General features: G+C 31.1%; 2 protein-coding genes across 8 annotated transcripts; both read left to right on the top strand.

The window, feature by feature from the left end:
- Positions 1-1,109: 1,109 nt before the first annotated feature.
- Positions 1,110-8,336, top strand: LOC129319071 (chloride channel protein CLC-c-like). Of its 4 annotated transcripts, none has more exons than XM_054964124.1 (9): positions 1,110-1,436; positions 2,092-2,367; positions 2,854-3,054; positions 3,714-3,891; positions 4,089-4,351; positions 5,537-5,806; positions 5,901-7,029; positions 7,443-7,483; positions 7,920-8,336. In XM_054964124.1, the coding sequence occupies exons 2-8, from the start codon at positions 2,153-2,155 to the stop codon at positions 7,473-7,475; spliced, it is 2,289 nt and encodes a 762-aa protein (XP_054820099.1). In that variant the 5' UTR covers positions 1,110-1,436; positions 2,092-2,152; the 3' UTR covers positions 7,476-7,483; positions 7,920-8,336. The 4 variants fall into 4 exon arrangements, with proteins under 4 accessions (XP_054820099.1, XP_054820093.1, XP_054820083.1 ...); XM_054964118.1 differs by lacking the exon at positions 7,443-7,483 and adding an exon at positions 7,334-7,379; XM_054964108.1 differs by lacking the exon at positions 7,443-7,483 and having other exon boundaries at positions 1,113-1,436.
- Positions 8,337-17,394: 9,058 nt separating this feature from the next.
- LOC129292093 (uncharacterized) lies at positions 17,395-20,645 on the top strand. Of its 4 annotated transcripts, none has more exons than XM_054929724.1 (5): positions 17,395-17,558; positions 18,302-18,556; positions 18,977-19,461; positions 19,540-19,771; positions 19,853-20,645. In XM_054929724.1, exons 2-5 carry the CDS (start codon positions 18,307-18,309, stop codon positions 20,320-20,322), a joined length of 1,437 nt encoding a protein of 478 aa, XP_054785699.1. In that variant the 5' UTR covers positions 17,395-17,558; positions 18,302-18,306; the 3' UTR covers positions 20,323-20,645. The 4 variants fall into 4 exon arrangements, with proteins under 4 accessions (XP_054785699.1, XP_054785768.1, XP_054785842.1 ...); XM_054929793.1 differs by having other exon boundaries at positions 18,233-18,556; XM_054929867.1 differs by having other exon boundaries at positions 17,398-17,536.
- Positions 20,646-25,194: the final 4,549 nt, after the last annotated feature.

The raw sequence follows: 25,194 nt of genomic DNA, 5'->3' as shown, positions 1-25,194 counted from the left end.
TTTAATTATTTTTTTGAAATAAATACGTTTTCATCTGCCTTTAGATATTGATGTTTTAAACAAAAAATTAGGATAGATAATAATAAATTTTTATAAAAAAATATATGCATTGAAAATTGAATGTTTGAAAAATTTAAATTATTATTTACTGATATTAAAACATTAAACGCATACTTATACAAATAGATAATTTGTATGATAATTAATTCATTACTATTTAATTAAAAAGATTGACACGTATATATATGTTATAAGTATATAGTATTTTTTTTGTTAATAAAAAATTTAATACCAAAAAATAATTAAATATAATATATTTTATTTCTATTTAAACATGTAAATATAAGAGACGGATGCTTATTGAATAACACAGTTCAGGTAAAAAAAAAAAAAAACAGAGAGAGAGAATTACACAGTAACACAACAATTTGTGCTAGTGCCATTGCGTTGCTGCCGGAGGGAGTGACTAAGTCACTGGACACGTGTGTATAACTTAAGGTTCAGGGGTTGGTGGGGCCAGGGCCCCCCAGGACCAACGTGGGTCCACCACTATAATCCAAATCTTAATCGACTAACAATTAATTAATACAATAACCACGTGATTTCTCGCCAGGCAAACGGAGAAAACACATGGTGGCCCTCATATTATTGACTGCCATAGCACGTTTATGAACATGGCGCAACGGGCTCCGATTGTCTCTTTCGGGTGCAACAACTAATCACTCATCGGGCCCCAAAATCTAAAAACCTACTTGACGATAATCACTCTTTTGCGTAAGTCCCAAACGTAAAATTACCTCATTTAGTAAAACGATTTAAACAAGCAACACAAGAAAGTTAATTCATATTGCAACGAGATTCACGTTGCAATGGCTTCCCGATCATCATTTTCAACGAATACTGCTAATAATTTATTAATTACGTCAAGATTGCTTCCCGTGTAAGGCTCTACCAGAGTAAAAAAAAAAAAACTGCATATGATGGGTCATGTAAACGGTAAGTAATTAATGAAGTAAGTTGAAAAGTTAATATTTTTCCGTATGTAAGAGGGGAAATTGACGGTTTGTCTCTGGCAGATTAATACTGATTGAGGCCAATATACGGATAAGAACCACACAAAGTCACAACTCTCAATCTAGTTGTGAAATTACCATTTAGAGCAAGCTTCAATTATTTCTGGGTCTTGTCCCTTTTCTTCCTCTCGCGTTGATCGTGGCTGCTACTCCTGCAATAATCAACCAAGAGGAAAAGCAAAGAGCATCTTTGTCGTATATACTGGAATGAATTATTGAGCTGATTCTATTCCTACTTCCTATTATTTCATACTTTCCCGTCAGTTGGACCTTGGTGGAGTGTTTTGACTTACCAGACTGACGATCCAATCACAAGCCTTTGGATGATCTTTGGGATTTTCTGCTGAAGGCGATTTCATTACTGTAAGGACTGAACAATCTAAAGCTTCTGCTTCTTTTTGCCCTCTTTTTCTTTCATTATCAGTTAATCTTGCCCAGGCCCCTTTTTGTGTTTTCTCTTCTACTATATTTATGCGTGTAAAGTAAGAATTATATTTGACTAATATTTTTTATTTCATCCTGTTCTTTCTTTTTTTTCTAAAGTGATTTCTCAGTCCCTTTATATCGGATTTATATAAGGAGGGTATCTAAATCAAACACATGGATAGTTTGTCATGTTTTTTGCACTGTTTTACAATTGACTCGTATGTCTTATTTTTCCTTTCTCATATAACTTTATAGAAGTGTTTAGAGTCTGGATCCACTTGCTTGATTTCATCATTCAATGTGATATTCTCTTTCTACCCAATCTGTCCTCTCTTTTAGCACTTGTCTTCATCAAATTTCCTATTTGTGCCATTGTGAATGCAGTTTCTTGAAGTAATTAAACATTTTCCATTGATTTCTCATTGCTCTAAGTTGACAACACCAGTTCCTAATCATGCTTTGTGCATCTTGAAGCAAATCAAGAAAGTTTGATGAGAAATAATAAAGAGAGAAGACTGGTTATGTGTTGAATCTTTGAATACCTGTGGGAAGCCATCTAACTATGCTTATAATAATGTGGTTGTGCTTGCAGGCTTGTTTAGTACTTCTGCTAAAGGTTCTAGCAAAAACTGAAAAGTGCAGTTGTTAATAAGATGGAGAACGAAAATTATGTGAATCTTGATGATGATGCGAATGACATAGAAAACGAAGGTCCATTGGATGGGAAGGACAATGGGAGATACTGGTCAGAGTTTTCTGAAAGAAACATGACATATGCAGAGCCACTTCTGGTGAGGAGAACTAACACCACCTCTCAGATTGCAATAGTTGGTGCTAACCTTAGCCCGATCGAAAGCCTTGACTACGAGTAAGTAACTTGTATTCTATTTGATTGAAGATAATTATATATCTCAAACAAATTCTGGACTTGTAAAATTAATGCACCAACAAGCATTCTGTAAAATCGGTTAATGAAGGAATAAAGACTATGCTAATTTTCTGATCACCAGCCAAAAAAAAAAAAATCTGCCAGATTTCCAGAGTGATATTCTTTCTAGTCGTTATTTCTTATGGTCAGCTGTGTTAGGCATCTCTGGCTATTTGGACACTAGGTCGAAGTGTTATATCTAGGTGAAATCAAGTTCTTTCACCTGTACATTGTTTTATTGCTGTTCCCATATCAACTCTCCACCTCTTTTTCTCCATGTTTATATATATATATATATATATATCTTTGCAAGCTCTCCCCACAGCACGATTCCCATCATTATGTATCTCATTAAGAAAATAACGAAACTAAAATCAGAAAGCTGGGCACTTCACGGTATGACCGATAAGAGTTCTGTTATTTCAGGATTTTTGAGAATGAAATATTTAAGCAGGACTGGAGATCAAGGAACAAGATTCAGATATTCCAGTATGTGATACTTAAGTGGGGATTTGCTGCTCTTATTGGATTAGGCACTGGGATTGTTGGTTTTCTCAATAATATTGCAGTTGAGAATATAGCTGGTTTCAAGCTGCTCCTAGTAACCAATCTAATGTCTGAACACAGGTGAGCTTGTTCCTTGGTTTACCAATCCACATGCTTAACATTTAATAACATTGTAGCCTGGAATTTATGTGGTATGTGCTTCCTGTGTTGCTTGTAATTTTGCGTTAGCGAAGATGTGTATTATTTACTTATAACATGATTGCAGAAGCAGAACTCTATCTTGACGTGATTAAGATTTATTATCTTTTGATCAATCCCTTGAGTCATAACTAGAAAATGGAGACATGTGATATACTCCTTATATTCTTGGTGCACTTTTATTTCACTTTTCAAAGTTTTTATATTAAAAAAAAAAAAAATCTTCCCTTACACTCAGTGGGAATGACAATGTTGTTTAAAAATCACAAGATAATAGTTAAATGATTTTCTTATAAATATAAGGAATGAAAAAAATTGGCAGTTAATCATCTTCGATTGACGTTTATTCCCAATTTGAAAATATTTGGCAGTTAATCATCTTCCAATGACCTTTATTTCCAATTTTTCTTTGTGTTTGTGGGAGAGAGTTGACATATTTAATATGCATCCACCCTTAAACATGCTTTTTAGCATTTGGCTTGGTAGAAATTATTTGACATGGAGTAATCTATAAACTGCACTTATAGTTCTTTCACAGCATTGCTGTCCTTTATTCTCACAATATAGTAGTTTCAGTACAGATATATTCTGGCATTTGTAGTATTAGCTGGTTGCAATATAGGCTTGGCAGCGGCAGCTGGATCTCTTTGTGCTTTTATTGCTCCAGCAGCAGCAGGCTCTGGTATTCCTGAGGTGAAAGCCTATCTCAATGGTATTGATGCTCACTCTATACTGGCCCCAAGCACTCTTTTTGTGAAGGTAAATTATGCTACAATGCTATAAAAGTATTTCTTTCTCTTATCTTTTTTATTCTGTTTTTATAATTTTTTTGTGTTAAGAACAGAATTCAAACTTCTATTTGTTCTCGTTTGATCTTTTCATAAAATATTAACCGATTCACCAAAAAAATAAATTATTAACCTAATCAATAAAGCTCATGATTTTATCTACAATAGGTTTTGGGTGCCATCCTTGGAGTTTCTGCTGGATTTGTCGTGGGCAAAGAGGGGCCTATGGTACACACGGGTGCATGCATTGCTTCCTTGTTAGGGCAGGGTGGATCTCGCAAGTATCGCTTGACTTGGAATTGGCTAAGGCATTTCAAAAATGATCGGGACCGGCGAGACATGATTACTTGTGGTGCTGCTGCTGGTGTTGCAGCTGCATTTCGTGCTCCAGTAGGCGGTGTTCTCTTTGCTCTTGAAGAGGCAGCTACATGGTATCTATTTCTTCTGCAACTATTCTCTCATGCTTCACCAAAAAAAAAAATGGTAGTTTATAAAATGATTAAATAGTAGTTATATTTTCATTAAAAAAGAAAATAGTAGTTTATAATAATCTCTTTGCTCTTCATCTCTTGCTTTAATCAAACGACATCCCCTCTTAAAAAGAAAAAAAGGTGGGGTTTGAGATCTCAATTGCTTAGTTGGATTTCTATTCAGCTTGTAGACAATTTAAGCTTGCTAATAGAGTACAATGAAATCATACAATTCATGTAATCGACCCTATTTAATGGAATAAGGGTGGTTGTTATAGACCATTTAAGCAAAATGCCGTGATATGTATTTGGTTTTGACAATTTACTGAGATGTTACACAACATGAGATTTGAGATGCTGTCATATAAGAAAGAAATAAAAATAGAAAGCATGGTTACTGTATGTTGTAAATGCTATTGCTAAATAAATATGTGATATAATTAATGACACTTGATGCCAATGATATGATGGGATCTCTTCAAACAAAAACAGCATTAGTGAAAATCTGAAGTCTTGAGGGATGCAATAGCACCCACTGCTTAAAGCCTTAAGGTTTAAGCTATTACTTAATCATTTAATGTACACATGAATACTAAGAAGGTAAGCTTTCTGGTCAGCGAGGGAATATGATTGGGCAGAAAGGGCTTCCTTGCCTGGCTCCAAAGCAGCAAGCACCTAAAAAGAATTACCAAAATTGTCTTGCAAAGATTAACAACATTCTTACTGAAAGGGAATAGCTGTTGATATTTCTGCTTGTTTCTTACATATTGTTTATATTTCAAATTATCTTAATAAAATGGTGTTCGATAGTGTACTTCATTAATTTTGAGCATTAGTTCTTTTCTGCAATGCGCAAAAGATTTCCTTAATGGTTACCATCCAATCGAATTTCTTGACAATAAGTAGATCATGTAAAATTATTTTCTTCAAAAATTCATAATGAGAAATCTGTTACTCTCGTTTCCTTTTCTATGTTTTATCAATGATTCAGCTTCCAAAAATGTTGAGGTAGAGGATATAATTTAACACATTTTTCTTTCAGAGATAGTCAATGCCAACAATTTGAGATATATTTTATGGTTTTCTTAATTACTCTTTACTTTTGTTTAAAAAAAATGTATTTATTATTTCTGTGACGTGCTTTAGGTGGCGGAGTGCTCTCCTTTGGAGGACATTTTTCACTACAGCAGTAGTTGCTATTGTTTTGAGAGCTGGAATTGAGTACTGTGCCACCGGAAAATGTGGGCTATTTGGTGAAGGTGGTTTGATAATGTACGATGTCAGTGCAGCCAAAGTAACATACAGTGGTGCTGATATATTAGCGGTGTTACTCCTAGGAATCCTCGGAGGCATTCTTGGAAGCATATATAATTACTTTGTGGATAAGGTTGTTCGTGCATATAGCATCCTGAATGAGTATGTCTTCACATGAGTTTGGTTCTTATTAGGCATTTATTGTCTTTCTTTTTCCATCATCACTGATGATATCATAACGTATAAACCAATGCAGAAAAGGTCCAGGTTTCAAAATTTTCATTGTGGTCACAATTTCACTTTTGACATCATGTTGTGCTTATGGCCTACCATGGTTGGCAAAATGCATCCCCTGTCCCGATGATCCGATGGTGAGCTGTCCCACTATTGATGAGTCTGGCAACTACAAGAGTTTTCAATGTCCATCAGGATATTACAATGATCTCGCTTCTCTTTTTCTAAACACCAATGATGATGCTATTCGGAACCTATTCAGCACCAGGACATTCAAAGAATTCCACATCTCCAGCCTGTTTATCTTCTTTGTAACTATTTACTTTCTTGGGGTAGTCACTTATGGTATTGCTATTCCATCAGGGCTTTTCATTCCTGTGATATTGGCGGGTGCAGCATATGGCCGGCTTGTAGGGAGACTATTTGAGACGATCTCCAAACTTGATACTGGATTATACGCCCTCCTCGGAGCTGCCTCCTTCCTTGGTGGCACCATGAGAATGACAGTTTCCCTTTGTGTTATATTGCTAGAACTCACCAATGATCTCTTGTTACTCCCTCTTGTGATGTTGGTCTTGCTGGTCTCAAAAACCGTGGCTGATAGCTTTAACAAGGGTGTCTACGATCAAATACTGAAGATAAAGGGACTTCCATATATGGAGGCCCATGCAGAACCTTATATGAGGAATTTAGTTGCACGTGATGTTGTCTCTGGCCCGCTAGTTACCTTCTCTGGGATTGAAATGGTAAGGAATATACTAGATGCTCTGAAAACCACAGGGCATAATGGGTTTCCGGTCATCGATGAACCACCAATCTCAGATGCACCGGAATTGTGTGGGCTTGTTCTTAGGTCTCATCTGCTAGTGCTATTGAAGGGGAAGAACTTCTCAAAAGACAGGGTGCTTACAAGTCGAAACTTCTTACAAAGAATTTCTGCATTAGATTTTGCAAAGGCAGGATCAGGGAAAGGAATCAAACTAGAGGATCTGGAAATTGAAGAGGAAGAGATGGATATGTATGTTGATCTCCACCCCATTACCAATGCATCCCCATACACGGTGGTCGAGACCATGTCACTCGCTAAAGCTGCTATTCTTTTCCGCCAACTTGGTCTTAGGCACATGTGTGTGGTCCCAAAGAGTCAAGGGGTATGGTTCTTTCTTCTTTCACTGCAGTCTATATCAAAATTAGATCAACCAAACTGCTGATATATAGACATATAAATATGGCAGAAGTGAGATCCCACTTAGATGAGTAGTAGTATGGCTGCATGTTTATTTATAATCAGTTTTGGCCAAACTATAAACATAAGGAAAGTAGGCTAAGTTAATAATAGAGATTTATAAGCATAACATAAGTAGAATTTCTCTTCTTATAATCAGAGGTATCTGGTATTTCCATTTAATTCAAATTTGAGCCTGGTCATGTTCTAATTGGGGGACATTTTCCCAGCATGTTTTCCCCTCTCAGTTTACAAAGCTCAAACTCGAGACTTCATGTAAGAATCCATTATCACTCAACATAATTATTGTTGGTACTAACATGGTTTTGTATTTGTCAGAATAACTGGACAAATTTGCTGTACATTGCATAGAGCTGAGGGTAAATTGCACAATTCATGGCATATGAATAGTGTAGCTTGCAAAAAATTTCATATTTTATAAGGATAATATAACTTTTAATCCCTAAACTTTCTCTCAAGTCTCAACTATTGATTTTGTTCTTGAAATTTGACTCGACACAACTTAATTTTTGTAATTTATTGAGTTAAGAAATTATAAGGAATGAGTTCTATTAGGTCAGGAAACTATAAGAACTAAATTGTTTCAAGTCAAAAAATTAGAAAAACTGAGTTGTCACAAGTTAAAATTTAAAGACTGAGTTATTAGAGGTTAAAGTTTGGGGACTGAATCGATAATTAAGGCAAAATTTAGGGACTACAAGTTTTATTTTTCCTATTTTATATATTGGGTATATTAATAGTAAGTACCTAACATTTTTGCCTACAAAATATTCTGATATTCCTTGCATATTGCAGAGACCTCCAGTTGTTGGGATTCTGACACGCCATGACTTCATGGAGGAGCATGTCCATGGACTTCACCCTAACATGAAACCTCACAGGAGGACTGAGTGATCCAAGTGAGAAGAAAACCTTTTTTGGTGTTCTTTGAAATGCTCCATCACAGGAAGATTAAAGTTTCTTGCAGAGGAGGCCAATAATTATCATATCACAGAACCCTGGGAGTGATGGGGATGCTCATCATCTATGGAGTTGCTGCTTGCGTTTGATGCTGTATTTAGGAGCTGTACAAGTATAGTATCGGTTATCAATTTTGTTTTCATGGAATCAATTACAGAACCGAAAATGTAATAATCATTGTTGTACATTGGGTGGCTTGAATAATTTTGTGGTTAAATTAAGATAAATGAGCAAATTAATTACTTCTTGAAACTTTAGGTCAATTAACATTATAGAGCCTGAATTCATTTATTATGTAAATTGTTTTTTCATCTTTTAAACATGGAAAAATTTAGCCTCTATTATTAATAAAAGTTAATTTTTTCCTTCAATTGATCAAAAAAAAAACAAAAAATGATATTTAAAATTACAATAAATGACCCAAAAATTAGAGATAAGGATTCAAATATTATAAAAAATTACTCAATTTTTTTTGAATAATTTTTGAAGTCTTTTTATGTTATTTTTTAGTTTAAACGGTGAGAGTCATTTTTTTGTTAATACCAAATTATATTATTTTTTAAAAGTTGAAGGAATAATTTATAGAATAAATAAGATTAAGATTTATAGTGTTATTGAATCTAAAATTCAGAAAATAAGTTAACCATGTATCCATTAAATTATGCAGAGGAATTTAACTTTCCTTCAATTTTTAATTTAGTTTTGAAACTTCAACTCAACATAGCTCAATACTCATAACTTATTGAGTTATAAAATTATAAAAATTGAATTATATTAAATTAAAAAATTACAAAAATTGAGTTAGTTTAAATTAAAAAATTATAGAAATTAAATTGTTTCGAGTTTAAAATTTAGAGACTTTTTTTATTTCATTTAGAGACAACTAAATTGATAATTAAAAAAATTAAGGATTAAAAAGTTATAGGATGATTTGGGCCGTTTATTTTCTTTCAAATGATTCTTTTCGTTGATTTAAAATTATCTTTTTAAATATTTTTATATTATATTTATCAAAATAAAAATTATAAAATTTTTAATATTAAGTTGAATTTTTCAAATTATATCTGTATTATTCAAAGTTTATTTAAATAGTCAATTTGTAAAAAATTAATTATCTAGATTAAATCTATATTGGCCAGATTAGTGATAAACAAATTTATTAAAAATTTCTATTTTTTACATAAAAATAAAAAATAAAAAACTTAAATTTAGATTGTCTAAATTTTATCAAAAGTGATAAGTACCATGATATTTATCCTCTAATAAGTATAAAAAATAATCTTTGTTTAATATTATAATATTTTATAATTTTTATTTTAATAAATATAATATAAAAATATTAAAAAATAATTTAAAATTAATAGCAGAAATCATTTGAAAAGAAATGAATGGCCCAAATCACCCTTATAGAGTGATGAGCACGGAATGAGTTTCCCTTGCATTTATCAAACTAAAATACATTCACAAAATAAAAATTACAAGGGAAGAAAACAAAAGAACAACTCAATCATTATTCACCTCCTCTTGTTAAAAAGGTGAAAAATGATCAAATATAGAATATGTTTTTATATTTTTATAAAATTTAAAATGAAACAATTGATATTTATTTTTTTATAAAATCATTATTATAAAAGAAAATAAATAAATATGTTGAAATTATAAAAATGATTAATGTGTAATTTTGTCCCTCAACTATTTTCAAAGGTTCCAAAATAAGTTGAAATTATAAAAATGGTTAAGATGAAATATTATCATTATTCCTTAATGACAGAAAAAGTTCTTAAGCACTTTAAAGAGATTGTGACATTTCAAAAGATTAAAATATCATTTACATAATTTAAAGAGATTTTATTGTGATTTTTCCTTCAAATTTTGATTCTAGATATAAAACCCATTTTTTAATGATGCATGATCTAATTAATCCAAAAAGGATACAAGCAATATCAGTTTACAAAATAAACCTAATTTTTTTATTATCCACCACTTCTTGGCAAAAAGGTGGTGGTTGATCAAAAGCACAAAACTTATTAACATTATCTAAAGCATCTTGCGCAAGTAAATAGGTACAAAAGTTTGCATCACCATACATGAAATTCAAGAAACTAAACTAGAATGATTCAAGCAAACTTCAACATATTAAATGATATCTCTAAACAGGTGGTGACTCACATAATTCTTGGTATTAATCACCCTAGCACAGCCAATGAAAACATGAACATGATGACTATTCATATGACATCATAAGTTAAAACCTTGGATTATATCAATAATCTCAGTGATTACAAGGGGGAAAATGGCCAACATTATAATGAAAACCAACAATCCACTCAGCATGAATATTTTGCAGTATACTTCCACATTTGGAAATGTCATCCTTATAAGAACCATCAATGTCTAAGCGTCATTTCCATCAAGTCGGTGCCACGAATACCTAAAGTACTCATAGTAGTAGAGGTATTCAATACACTCCAATCAGACTTAACTTTATGCAAAATTACCTATTTCAAATACAATCTCTCAATATTAGCTTTTAAATTTGTAGCCATCATTCTCACAAAGCCATGTGATTTAAATGGCTCTATAAATAGTAATTTTAGAGGGGAGACATTATGAGTCAGCTTTGTGGAACTATTTATATGATATCTTGATTTGAATAAAAAGTGAGAGGAGAATGTAGATACGGCAGGGAATGGTTTCTATTACTTAGCCCTTTGCTTGATAATAAACTTTATGTAGCTTCTTTCCTTTGTATTGATCTCCTTTTTATGAAAATGAAGAAGTGGCTAGGATTTTTTAGGGTGACGTGTTGAATTCATGTGTCTCATTAAGACAATGCTCTTTGAAATAAAATTCAAATTTTAACATGAATCACAACCTAAAAAGCAAGGCATTAGTCCACAAGCAGAAGACAGATAGGTTCAAAAGCTTGGATGGCAAGGAATGGATCTTTTGAAACTTAGATCATATTTGATACGTTGGACTGATAAAGTGGGATTGGCACTAGAATTGGCTAATGCCAACTTTTCATCTTTGGTATGAGGCAATGGGAGATTTAATCCCAATTCCAATTTCATCTACATGGAATTACCCGATACCACCAGTCTCTTGGTATTGGGAAATCAGTCCTGGGACTAAATAATTTCAGACCAAATTTCCCTCTTATCCATCAGTTATCTTCGCGTTGCCGTCACTCCCTGATGGATCAGCGTCCCTAACTCCTTGTTAGAGTGAAGTGTGAACAATGTATGCTCTCCACTCCATGTCTGTTCTTGTCACCGACGTCCTGAAAGATCAGATCTGGTGAGCTCATTTGTGTCGACATCCTTGGATTTGTTCAGATTTAGTTATGCAAATTTAGATCTGGCGAGCTTGTCCACGACCCTTCTTCTTCCTTAGTCCTAATTTTCTTGACGGAGACCCTCTACCTCCTTGGTCCAGATCTGGCGAGCTCGACGGTGGCGAAGGTAGTAGCTGAAGAGGATGAATATGGAAAATGTAAGTTCAAGTAGCGATGGAATTTGGGTTCATCAAAATGATTCCTACTTTTAGCAAGAAGAATTTGGGTTTATCAAAAGCATGCCCATTTTTAGGACGATGGTGATGAATCTGGGCAGCAGGCACGAGAGGAGAGGATGAAGAAGAAAAAAAATTAGAGCAATATTGTCTTTTTGCTATTTTTTGGGATAAATTTGAGTCTTTTTTTTAATCATATGTTACACCAAATACAATTTTAAAACTTATCACCACTTCCACTCCCATACCCAATCCCTTAAAAAAATAAGGCTAGATATCAATCAGGGTCTTAAAGCACTTTGCGGAGCAGGAGTTTACTAAACAAGTACCATGACATATTCTCTCTCACCCTGTCTGTTGAGATATTTGGTGCTTTAGATGCAAACTTATGTTCTCTGATGATGAAAGGGAAGGGATTAGATCTGCTTAGGTTTAACAACCCTATAAAGGGTAATGGCTACTCTGAATATTCCCTGTTCAAAATTCTTTTAGATAATTTAATTGGAGTTGTGCTCAAGGACATATGTTAACTACAGCAACTCCTCAGGATTAAAGAACCCTTCCTTCTTGCAAAAAAGGGTGCCTATGCAAAAGAAATACACAAATTAAAAAGATGAACTTTGGAGATGGAAGAGGAATACTTAAAGGCTCAAGAACAATATGCTCTAAATGATCTGCAAGCATGCCGTATATAGGCAATAGATGTATATGAATGTTGAGTACCATTTAATACCATTAAAACCTCTTAGAGTTAAGCACTTGAGCATTGAATCTAGATAAGCAATTCATCAATAGACATTTTCAAAAAATTTGATCATTGAACATATCAATCATTACTCACTACAAAATTCAAAAGGTTAATACATTGAATCATTAATCATCATTATGTATTGCAAAATTCTAAAGCTTTGAACATTAAATTGGGTCAGTTAAAAATATTTTTGAAGTTTGCAAAATATTCTTGGTGAAAGAGCCCAACTTTGCTCACATACAACGTATATGCACATTCATACTCACCTTCGTGGTTCATGTCACTTGCCCAATTTCTCATCTTATTATGTATACGCTAAGGCTTTCTCATCTTGGGTAACGTGAGGCTTCTTTTGACACATGCAAACATAAAATTACAGCATTCACAATCCCTCTTTTAAAGATGATTTTTTTTTTTTCGAAATGTGGAGATGTGATTACAACATATCATTGATTTCGGCCTACTGAAAATGAAGTGCATTTAGATATTGTTAGGTCTTTTAAAGATGATTTTTTTTTTTTCGAAATGTGGAGATGTGATTAGAGGTAGTCATGCTAACTAGATTGCTAGTTTTAGTTCAAATATTGGTCAATTGCTGCTTGCTATTGTTGAAATTATTGGCATTATACATGGTTTGGAATTATGTTGCAGTCTAGGTCTTCAAAGAGTGAATGTGTTTACTGATTATATAGAGGTCATGAACTTGCTTAGTAGGGCATATGTGAACCAATACCCTTTCAAAGATGTCATTAAGCATGCACAAAATTGCCTGACCAAAATTAGATTCAAGTTCTTGAGTTTCATGTATCGGCAGGCCAACTTTTGTGCCCATAATCTTGCAAATTATACTTTTAATAGTTTAGGTAACTTTTATATTTTTTATCAATCACAACCTCTTTTTAAGGAGTTGGTGGATGATGAGAAGAACTGGATGATACATATGAATTAATTTTATTGTTTTCTTATTTGAATTAATGTAGCACAATTTAAAAAAAAAAGAAAAGAAAAGAAGAAGAAGAAGCAAGCCATCAGTACACATGGGAGTCATGTTTTATATGATATTTGAGAAAATTAATCTTTTAATTCTTCAACTTTTAACTCACTTATAATTCAATTCCTCAATTATAACTCACTACGACTCAATCTCTCAACTATAACTCGCTGCGACACAATCCCTCAAACTTTTGATTCACCTATAATTCGATCCTTTTTTTTAATTTTTTTTAAAAAAATCTTATCAAATAAGAGGGATAAAAAATGTTCATATATTAGAAAAAAAATAATTTTTTAGTCTTCCAACTTTTAAGTTACTTGTAATTTAGTCCCTCAACTATGACTCGCCTATCACTCATTTCCTCAACTTTTGAATCACCTATAAATTAGTCCCTTAACTTTTGTTAATTTTTTTTTCATGTTAGCTTATATTTTACATCAATGAGCAAGAGGAGGGTATTTTAAAATAACATATGAATATTTTTTTATCTCTCTTATTTGATAAGAAATTTTTTTTAAAAAAATTAAAAAATAAGGATCAAATTATAAGTGAATCAAAAGTTGAGGGACTAAGTCGTAGCAAGTTATAGCTGAGGGACTAAGTCACAGCGAGTCATAATTGAGGGACTGAGTTATAAGTAAGTTAAAAGTTGAATGATTAAAAGATTAATTTTTTCCATATATTATTTTAAAATGTCCTCCTCTTACTCATTGATGTGAGATATAATTTAACATGAAAAAAATTAACAAAAGTTAAGGGACTAATTTGTAAGTGATTTAAAAGTTGAGAAACTGAGTTATAAACGAGTCATAGTTGAGAGATTGAGTTATAAGTGACTTAAAAATTGAAAGACTAAAAAATTAATTTTTTCATAATATTTTGATACTTCTATCAAACTAAATGGGGTCTCATGGTGGATCTTACTACCATTCACTCACTACCCCCCTCAAGATGAACCTAAATTATTTTTAATGCAACAATGTGATGCCTCCATGGCTATTTAGAGAATTGCCTAAGGCTGTTGTTTGAGAGATTAGACAATTATTTTTAACCATGCGTTCGAAGAAGTAAAGAGATGTGTCGATGTACTTGCTCACAAAGCATTCAATGATGATATTGACGTAATGATCTTTGATGAGCTACTTACTGGGTGCAGAAATATCATGTATTTTAATATGATTGGACTGCATGAGTTCCGTGATCATGTATTAAAAAAAACAGAGACAGAATTGCCGAGAACATGTTTGTGAAAATTCCTCACAGAGATGATGTTGAAGCTATATGGATCGCAGGGCCCTTGACGAGCGTATCTCGGAACCAATGTGGACATTCTTGATGCTGGCCTGGCAATTACTTGATGGAGAAAAAAGGTACGAAAGCACATTGAGATTGGTGGCTTGCTTCTTGGTTGATCTTCCTGGTGGTGCCAAGCCTAATGAAATGCAACTTAATCCGGATTTGGATCGCTGACAGTCGTGTCAGATTCATGATTATGAATCTGAGTTGAGTGAGGTTATGTGTGAAACTTGGCTGCAGATGGGATGCAGATATTTCTGGTCTGAAACAATCCATCCGTATGCTTACCTATCTTATGCAATTTTAATATTTCAAATATATTAAAATATATTTAGGCAAGGCTTGGATTAGTAGATTAGAATTACAATTTTAGATTTAAAATATTGCATTTTAAAAATAATATTTAAAATTTTTTTGTTTAAGTAGTTTAGAAAATTGCAGATGAAGAAGAAAAATAATTTGAGATTCAAAAGGAAAACAAAAAATTAGAAGTGATGAATCTATTTTTTAATACATAAGAAAAGAGAATGGGAAATGAAAAAAGATACAAAAATCATAAAAATATCAATAGTGAAAATATAGTAAAAAATGAGAAGTTTGAAATGATGGGAATTTCAAATAAAGAGAATTTAAAATTATAAAAAATATAATAAGAAATAAATTTGGATTTAAATCACCATGTATTTTTTATGTATCCAAATAAGAGATTTAATTTAAAATATTAATATTGGATTTGATCATTAATATATATTTTTCAAATTTAAAATATTACTTTTTTATAATTAAATACTTAGTCTGTCAAAAAATATTAGATATTTTTAATTAAATTTTACCCTCTTAAAATAGTTAATTTTCTTCAAGTTAACATCATATTTATTTTTATTTAATAAGATATTTTTATTTAAAGTAAATATAAAGTGATTTATTTATTATAAACACTTTTGACAGAAAAAATATAATAAGTATACCTTAAAACATTATAAATACTTGATATTTTTTAATATTTAACCTCTTAAAAAATATAAGATATTTTTAATTGATAGAGTATTTATTTTATATAAACTATGATACTCTCAATCATCTTTATTGGACCCCCTGTTTAAGATTTAAAAAATAAATAATTTTTAGATGATTTATATATATTATGAAAAGATATTTATTTGTTAGACATTACATAAAAATAGAGATTATTTATGTTTTGTTATAATAATAAAAAGTGATTATTATTTAGTTAGATTTTATGATATCTTGGTGAATCTCTATTCATAAATAATAATTTATTATTTATTTATTTTAAAATTTTATGATATTTTTGCATATGTTTGCAATTTTACCATACATGATTATTTTTAAAACACACTCAAAGTAACTTATCAAAACAAGAAAAAATCTTCCTCCTTTTGATGTCATGATTGTTTTGATTTTTTTAAAAAAATGATTTTTAATCAAAAAGGTTTAAGCAAAACCAGCTTCCAAACCAGCCTATATGAAGCACATTCTAGAATGAAAAAATTTTCTATGGCTTCCTAGGATATAGTTGGTTTTTTCTCTTGATGCATTGTAGTTCATGGTTTAAAATGTGAGTAAATTTGAAAATTTATTTAATTTTCAAACAAAATTAATGATATGTCACCTCTTTTTTGATAGGATGAATAAAAGTTATAACAGAGATTAGAGGGAATAAAATGTAAAATGAGTATGTAACTACATGCCTAATGGTTTCCTCATTATTGATTTTTTTTTTAAGTGTTATGTACTAAGAATTGAATTCAAAATAAATTTCTCATTTAAATATATAAAAATGTATATAATTGAATTTGATTTAAACAGAATGTTATACTTTATTATAACATTCTTGTAATTTCAAAATTTTTAAAAATTTTAATTATTTAAAGTTCAACTTCTCAAATTCTTTCTCTCTTTTTTTTTTCTCTTCATTTTTTCACTATTGATGTTTTCATTATTTTTGACTTTTTCCTCATTTTTTATTAATTAAAAAAATAAAAATAAACTTGTTACTCTCAATCTTCTATTTCAACTTTAAATTTCAACTTGTTTCTTTTATACTTTCAAATTTTTTTACAACATTTAAATAAAAAAATTTTAAATATATATATTTTAAATGTGAAATTTTAAATCAAAAATTGATTTCAAAAAGCATTCTTCATAACCTTACCTTAAGTTTTTTCATAGAATATTTAATTTTTCTCAAGAAAAAAATTGCCGTACTGTTGATCCCATTTAAAAAATTTATTACCCTAAAGGGCATAATTTATTTCAAGAACTTAAATCTTTAATAGTACATATTGCTTCGGTCCAAAGTATAATATATGTTCCTCCAAATGTTAAATTATTCTCTTTCACTTTCACAAATGCCCATATCATTATATTGTAGAGAGAAATTATATAAAAAAGAAATTAAAGATAATTATGATATATTGATTTTAATTGGAAGGTAATGTTAATTGTTTACTCATTTAATAACACAAACTACATTTAACTGCTTTCTTTAATTATTGTGAAGGTATTTAAAAATGTTTTATATTTTAAACAATAAATTATATTTAAAAATGAAATGAAATTATCAAAATCAAAAGACCCATCATTTAAAATTTTTATGCTTTTAATTTGAGAGATTTTTGGGAAAAATTTTCCCAAAGTAATTTTTTTTATGTATTCCCTAAAATAATATTTTACGTATGAACTTTAAATAAAATAATTAAACTCCATGCCTCTAAACTATGCACGCAGGACGCTGGAATTGAGTCATTGAGCACTTGATATGTTCTTAAGCCCTAAACCCCAATATCACTCTTTTTTCCTCTCACTCTATTTCTGATTCGAGAAATTCCAATTCGTGAAGCTTCGTTAGAAAATTTCCACCTTGTGAAGCCGACGGTGAGTTTTGCTTCTTGCTACTGTATATCTCTGTATTCTGACTTCTGATTCATTTCCAGAAAATTGAGGAGATTGATATCAAATTTCTGACCTTTTCAATCGATGATTAGACTCTAAATTCTTGCTCAAGGTGATCGTATCCCATTGGCAAATAATGATCCTGCTGGATGATTGAATTTTAGTTTGCTGATGTTTTCACCCTTTACTCCCGAGGTTTTTTTTTTTTTGTTTTGAGCCTTTTTGGTTAAAAGTTTTTTTCCTCCTTCTTATTTAAGGGGCATTTGGGAGGGTTTGATTAAGTTGGTTTTCGGGCTACGCTTGAATTTTTCATCCGTCTTGAAGCTTTGTTTGGCGTTTTAACTGATTGAGAAGGAACTGAATAATTCTCTAAAGATTGTGTATAGGTAGCTGATTTAGTTAGTCTTTCAATAACGGTCTAATAATTATTAGATATTATTCCATCTCCAATAAAGCTTCCACGCGAAAAAGAAAGATGAAGAATGCTTTTTCGTTAGAAAGTTTAGGTGGTCCTGCTATGGTTTAGGGTTGCATACCTATTGAGTGCATACATTAAAACTGCTTAATGGATTGATGATTTTGCCATTCTGCTATCTTGATGTGCTTCGTGTTGTTCAAAATTCAAATTCTTTGTTGGGTTTAGATTATTTTTTACTTTTTTTCTTTTTTCATTTTAAGGTGGAAGTCTAAAAGAATACGAGTTTGTGATACGCATTGACATCTAAGGCATATATACTGATCGTACAGTGCCAATGAATTTTGGGGAGGAAGATGCATCTTCGGGCTCTGGAGATGAGCATATGATAGATGGACACAAGCGTCAGGCTGGTGTGCCTTCAAGTTCTGGCCGGCGGAAGAGAAGTCGCAAAGCTACTGGGGATGCTATAGTGGACGCCATGCTGGAAATAGCAGCTGTTTCAAAGATGAGAGCAAATGCAATTATGAAGAATGAGGACCGGTTCTCTATAAGCAAATGCATAAAAGTATTGGATGAGATGCAAGGTGTTGATGAACGGATCTACTTTCTTGCTTTGGATTTATTTGAGAATCCTATTGCTCGAGAGATTTTTATCTCACTAAAGAGTGAAAAAAGATTGCTGTGGTTGCAGGGCAAGTGTGGCGCATCCTCTTTTTGAAATGTTTGGAAAACTGGCTCTTTTTATCAAATATGATCCTATACTTTTGTAAAATCCAGTGTAGTGCAAAAAAGTTATTGTAGTGGTCAATTTGATTTGTGGGTAATGCCTACGTCACTTTTAGTTTTAACAATCTGGCATTTTGAATGCTAAAATAGCATTTTTTAGTAGTAACAGTTGTTTGTCATATCCTTTAATGCATTGATTGGGAAACTTTCTAAAGTTATTAACTTGATATATCAGAATTATCTTGAACCATTCGCACCCTTGAGGTTTATCTTTTCAGATACGTCAATCAGCATGGATGACATTGACTTAGAATTGAATGAGATGGAGCTAGTTGCAGCAGCTGCTGGGTACTATTACTATAACTGTATAACCAAACAACCTTGCCATAGTTTATCACCTAGAAGATGTGGATTTATGACGGAAATGCTGAATGCTCATGATGACTTTAGTCGGGAAATGTTGCGGATGGACAAGCATGTTTTTCACAAGTTTTGTGACATTCTTCGACAAAGATCCTTGTTGCGTGATACTTCTGGTGTAATGATAGAGGAGCAGTTGACAATATTCTTAAATATTATTGGTCATAATGAGCGCAATAGAGTGATTCAAGAGCGGTTTCAGCACTCTGGTGAAACCATTAGCCGACATTTTAACAATGTGTTGAAGGCTATTAAGTCCCTGTCACGTGAATTCCTGCAACCTCCTGACACCACCACATCTCCTGAAATTCTCAGTAGCAATAGATTTTACCCATATTTCAAGGTTTGTTTGATAACTACTCTTCCTTATTCCCTGTTTAAGTATTCTCCTATGTTTCATTGCATGTGCCTTTTAATTCAGGATTGTATTGGAGTAATTGATGGCATGCACATTCCTGCACATGTCCCAGCCAAAGATCAATCTCGATTTCGTAATAAGAAAGGTTTACTATCTCAAAATGTGCTGGCAGCTTGCACATTTGACCTACAATTCATATTCATTTATCCTGGTTGGGAAGGATCCGTTACTGATTCACATGTGTTAAGGGCAGTTCTTGATAACCCAGATCAGAATTTCCCCAAAATTCCTGAAGGTTAGGTTGTAGTATATTTCCTTATAACTTATGTTTTAAGTAGCTATCATCCCTGAATTATTTTCATTGAAACTGTTACAGGAAAATATTACCTTGTTGATATGGAATACTCTAATATGGGAGGGTTTATTGCTCCTTTTCAAGGGATTCGGTATAATCATTGCGAGTACAGAGGTGCTAATCAATTACCCAGAAATGCAAAGGAGCTATTCAATCACAGGCACTGTTGTCTGAGGAATGCTATAGGGAGGTCATTTAATGTGTTAAAAACTAGATTTCCTATTCTTAAACTTGCTCCCCAGTATTCTTTTCATGTTCAGAGGGACATTATAATAGCTGCATGTGTTCTGCATAATTTCATCCGCCAGCAGGAAAGAAATGATTGGTTGTTTAAAACTGTCGGAGACACACCAGTGGATGAGATGGCAGATGATGAAGTTCCTGCTGTTCAGTCGATTTCTTCAATGGAAGAACAACTTGCATTCTCGTTGAGGGATTCAATTGCTACCGCCATGTGGGACGACTTCTTGAATAAATGGAATGAGTGGTGAGTTTCGGAGCAGCAGAAATTACATGACTGGTGACTCAAGACTTTTGGGTTTTTTGCAGAAGGCCATCTAACTTAATCATCTGCAGACGACCTCCTGCATACCACATGATGCTTGGGTCAACAAATATTTGTGTGGCATGAAAGTTTGATATAGACCTTTCATGTTTATGTCAAACAATCAAGCCTTGTTTTTGTCAAAATAGAAATGTAGTGGGTGTTTATATTAATTTTTTGTTACACCATGGGAGTGTAGATTTAATGCATGACGCATCGTAACAGTAAGTTAGCCTCAGGTGGCGCTTATATCAAATTTTTATCTGATTAGATTTGCGTGATGTCCATGTTACAGCCATGGTAAGGAACCACACTTGGGAGAATAGACCATAAAATTGGATCCAGTGCTTTTCCTCCCTAATTTTTGTTGCTCACAAGGCTTTTTCTATTAGAAATTATCGTATTTAAAACATGATTGGATGCTAAATGTGAATATTTTTTCTGTAGTAATTTAAATCTTAGTTTGTTACATTTTAGAGGATGGGATCTTTCTGTTAGACTCAACCATTGTGCTCCCCATTAATAGGATTTACCAACTGTGATGAAAGCTTTTTTTATTTGAATAGAAAGTGATTTGTGAAGACCGAAAGGTCACAAGATCAAAAAATGAGTGTTCATTTCTTTCCCATTCCTCCTCTTCCCTAATGAAAGATGGAGGATGGTTAAAGAAATAGCTATTTGAGGACAAAGTATGAGCAAATTTAGTCATACTGTCAGTATTTCTAGCATAATTCCTATGCACGAAATTAAGATTGACAAGTCAATTTCTGCCTATAATTAATCTAGCCTCTTGAATGATATCTCAAAAGGGATGACTTTGTCTCATGAGAAAATTAATAGCATTGACACGTTCAGAGACAACATTAACTTTCCTGATCTGAGTCTCCAGCAGCAGTGTAGGTTAGGGACGTTCAGCAAGTATTTATCTCGATTGGTTCAATATTATTTTAACTATATCAAAACAGGTTTTATCTTAATTTAAAAACAATCAAGATGGGACAGGACATGGAATTACTATCAGGACGTCCCGTCCCATTTTGAATGTTATATATATTATTTTTTATTTTAAAAATATACATTAAATATATTAATTATATTAATATAATTTATACCTATATTAATTATATCAATTATAATTTCAACACTTGCAAATCTTATATAAAATTAAAATTTTTTATATTGATAATTTTAATGACAGAGTAATTAGGGTGATATATTTCTTTATAATGTATTAATTATATTAATATAATTTATTCTTATATCTATTCATGTAATAACTTTTTTTTATATCATATTTTTTGTTTTATTTTCAGAAGAGTAATTAACTTAGCACATCTCAACTAAAATAGAAGAACAATGATTTGCTGTTGTGCTTGCCTTGTCTGTTGTTGTTGCTCTTATAGCCTAAAAATTACTTGTAATTGCTATCATAATGTGTAATTGTGACTAATGCGATTCAATAATTGATTTTAAATTATGATTTATGTATTTGTATTGTTTTGATTTTAAATTTAATAAATCATATAATTTAAAATTTTAATAAATATTATTATTCAGATCATTCTCTGACATTGTTCGATTTATTAGGACAGTGAGACATCCAAATCCTGTCCCAATTTCTAACTGGATGAAATGATTTTCTGGACAAATCATGGGAGAAAAAAAATTCAGTCTCAATTTTTTTTTTAAAATACGAGACACAAGATAAGGGTGTTTCATTCTCGTCCTGTCTCGTGAATACCTTTAATGTAGTTGGCAGTGACTCTGTTCTTTGAGCAAAATTCCAAAATCGACCTACCATTTTGCTGTCTGATGTTGCCACCAACTGCACTATCTCTCTCCTCTAAGACTCAGCGTCTGCATTGCTATGGGGGACCCTGGAGCTACCACCTCCACCATGCAAATACATAGTTTGTTTCATTCTAAAATCCTGAAGAGCTCGAAAATAACCATTAAAAGGAACACAAAACTGTGATGAAAGCTTTGTAAGCAACTAGAGCCGTAAATTTGACATCATTCCAAGGGAAAATGCCAATTGTAATATGGCTAATTGTAATTTAGCTTTTTTCTTTTCTTAATTCAAAATCCTCTAACTTATCTTCACCAATTCCTTAGATAACCAGACAGGGATTAGTGGTCATCGGGAAAATACAATTCCAATGACACTGTGGTTTTTACTTTTTTTTCCTTTTTTGTTTTTTTGTCCTCTTGATTTTAACTAGAAGTATCCTGTTAGTGCACTGTACATCGATATATCTACATCTAAATAAATTTGGGAACAATCTATGAACAGTGGATTACCAATGTTGCCCCCGTTTTCTTCCCCTTTCATACTTGCGGAGCTCATGCCGTGGTCCGTGCCTGTTAATTGCTTTTTACTGTACATGTACAGTAAATATACAGTACGAGGCAATTACGTTTAATATTTTTCTTATTTTAAAAAAATCATTTTTAAAAATATTTTTAATAATAAATTATTAAAATATATTTATTAACAGCATAAAAAACTGTTTTTAATATTTTTATTTCAGATTTTTATTTTTGTGAGTTTTATGAAATCCTTAGGTTTTATAATTTATCTTTTTATTTTATATTTTTAAATAACTTATAACTACACATTATATATGGGTTTATAAATTCTGAGTTATAATATGTTGTTATAAAAAAATGTTGTTAAAATATTTGCACATCTATTACACTTAATATTTTTATTTTTTTTCAAAAACATATATTTTTTAAAATATTTTTAATCATAAATTATTAAAATATATTTATTAAAAAATTAACAACATAAAAAATGTTTTTAACATTTTTATTTCAGTTTTTTATTTTTTTGAATTTTATGAAATTCTTAGATTTTTAATTTGTCTTTTTATTTTACATTTTTATTTTTAAATTTTTTTTAAATGAGTTATAACAATGCATTATACATGGGGTAATAAATTATGAGCTATAGTATGTTGTTAAATTTTTTAATTCTTATGAATAGTAAATTATTAAATATTTCTTTGCATTCTTATTTAGACTAAGTTTTAAATATAACGAGGTGAAAGATTATAAAATAAAATAAGGTATTATTTAAAATTTTAACATGTATTAGAATAAAAAAATTATGAAATAAAATAAGTTTTTTATTATATTTTTAATTTGCAAAGGATAATAAATTTTGAATTTCAGGTTGCTACTAATATTTTTTTAATATCCATGTAGTTGACAAATTAAAAAAAATGACAAATGTTATCTAAATTTTTGGCATCATTTTAATATATTGTTTATATTTTGATGAGTTTGATATTAAAAAATAGAGAAATATGGTTGAAAGTTTTTAATTAATTTTTCTTTTTTTTTATTTTTCTCTTTCACTTTCTCTCTATTAAAATGTTATAATTCTATTTGCCTATGTTTTTAAATCAAACTAAAATCTCTCCTTCCTCCCCTTACTTTTCTCAAACTAATATTACATAGGGTTTGCTTTAATTTGGAGGAGGGGTAATGTTGTCAATAAAATTCATAAGCTGGGGTATTATTGTCCTAAAATTTTCAATTCTTGAGAACTCATTTCAATTCCATATGTATGAGCAAGGAACACAATTCCATCAAAATTGATGGAAGTGAGTTACATGTGAAAATGGCTTCTGTCATATCAAACAACTCAAATTTTGGATTCCGCTTCCATTTCCACTTCTCTAATCCCAATTCCATCATATAGTACATGGCATTAATGTCCCTCATTCATTACATGAACTCATTTGGATATCTCTCTCTTCTCCCTTTCTTTTTTTTTTTTCATGTTTTTTTCCATTATATAAACTTTTATACAATAATGGTTTGATGCTTGTGAGATAAGAAATAATCAATTCGACGAGATGGCATCACACAAATGAAATTCGCATCAATAAGATATAAATTTTATTTTCTTGAATATCTGACATCTTTTTTATAAATAAAATAAAAGCCCATTGAAATTTAAATTGTTTTATTTTATTTTCTCACCATTGAAATTCTTTAGCTATGGCTTTTTTTCATTTATTAAAAGAGAGACATATTTCTTTTGTATATTTTCTTGTACATTAGAACGTACAAAGTTGTTATATAATTCCGTCTGCATGCTTTAAATAAATGATACAATCATCCTAAAATAATAAAATAATATATAAGTAATTAATATTAAATAAATAAGAAAATAGTATAGGTTGAAGATTCTGTTTAACAAATTAAAAAACCATTGTGGTAATATGCAATAAATTAATGTCTTTAAAATTATAATATTTTAAGTCATGTATGACGAAATCTTTCCCATGCATCACAGGGGGACTAATTCTAGTTGAATATTACACTTGGAAGAAAAAATCATATCAAATTCAAAGCAACCGTTATTTAAATTATATATATGTATGTGCATTGATTACACCTTTTTTTAGTTATATAATCGTGTATTTAAAATTATCTCAAAAGGACATGTATTTAAAAAATAATAATAAATACTACTTTCATCCCAAATTATAAAATACTTTTGAGAGAAATTTAACTTTTCAAAATAAATTTTATTAATCATGTTTTTCTAATAGTACCCTTCCCCCTATATTTTCACCTTAATATTTTCTTATAAGTAAAGTATTAAATGAATTACATTTTTTAAAGTTTATATTTTTATTTTAAAAAATTAAAATTGTAAAGTGTATTTAATAAATTTTATTGATATATATAATTTTATACAAAAGTGTCTTGTTTTGAGCATTTCCTCTATCTCCCTTCTGCTCTGCCACAGCTAAATGGACGAATATTATTGAGAAAATGGACCCAAAAAATATTACACTCC

This window comes from Prosopis cineraria, unplaced genomic scaffold (assembly GCF_029017545.1).
Source record: "Prosopis cineraria cultivar Desert tree isolate PC_DT_omini unplaced genomic scaffold, ASM2901754v1 PC1, whole genome shotgun sequence".
Classification (NCBI taxonomy): Eukaryota; Viridiplantae; Streptophyta; class Magnoliopsida; order Fabales; family Fabaceae; genus Prosopis; species Prosopis cineraria.
Note: the sequence above shows the minus strand (reverse complement) of the source record. Positions and strands in the feature narration are given on the sequence as shown.

What these genes read in the sequence shown, in the direction of transcription:
- LOC129319071 (XM_054964108.1), top strand. Translation starts at nt 2,153, where the DNA reads ATGGAGAACGAAAATTATGTGAATCTTGATGATGATGCGAATGACATA. An exon ending in ATCGAAAGCCTTGACTACGA is followed by an intron (nt 2,368 to 2,853) that starts GTAAGTAACTTG and finishes CTGTTATTTCAG; the next exon opens with GATTTTTGAGAATGAAATAT. An exon ending in AATCTAATGTCTGAACACAG is followed by an intron (nt 3,055 to 3,713) that starts GTGAGCTTGTTC and finishes GTTTCAGTACAG; the next exon opens with ATATATTCTGGCATTTGTAG.
- LOC129292093 (XM_054929724.1), top strand. Translation starts at nt 18,307, where the DNA reads ATGAATTTTGGGGAGGAAGATGCATCTTCGGGCTCTGGAGATGAGCAT. An exon ending in GATTTTACCCATATTTCAAG is followed by an intron (nt 19,462 to 19,539) that starts GTTTGTTTGATA and finishes CTTTTAATTCAG; the next exon opens with GATTGTATTGGAGTAATTGA. An exon ending in TTTCCCCAAAATTCCTGAAG is followed by an intron (nt 19,772 to 19,852) that starts GTTAGGTTGTAG and finishes AAACTGTTACAG; the next exon opens with GAAAATATTACCTTGTTGAT.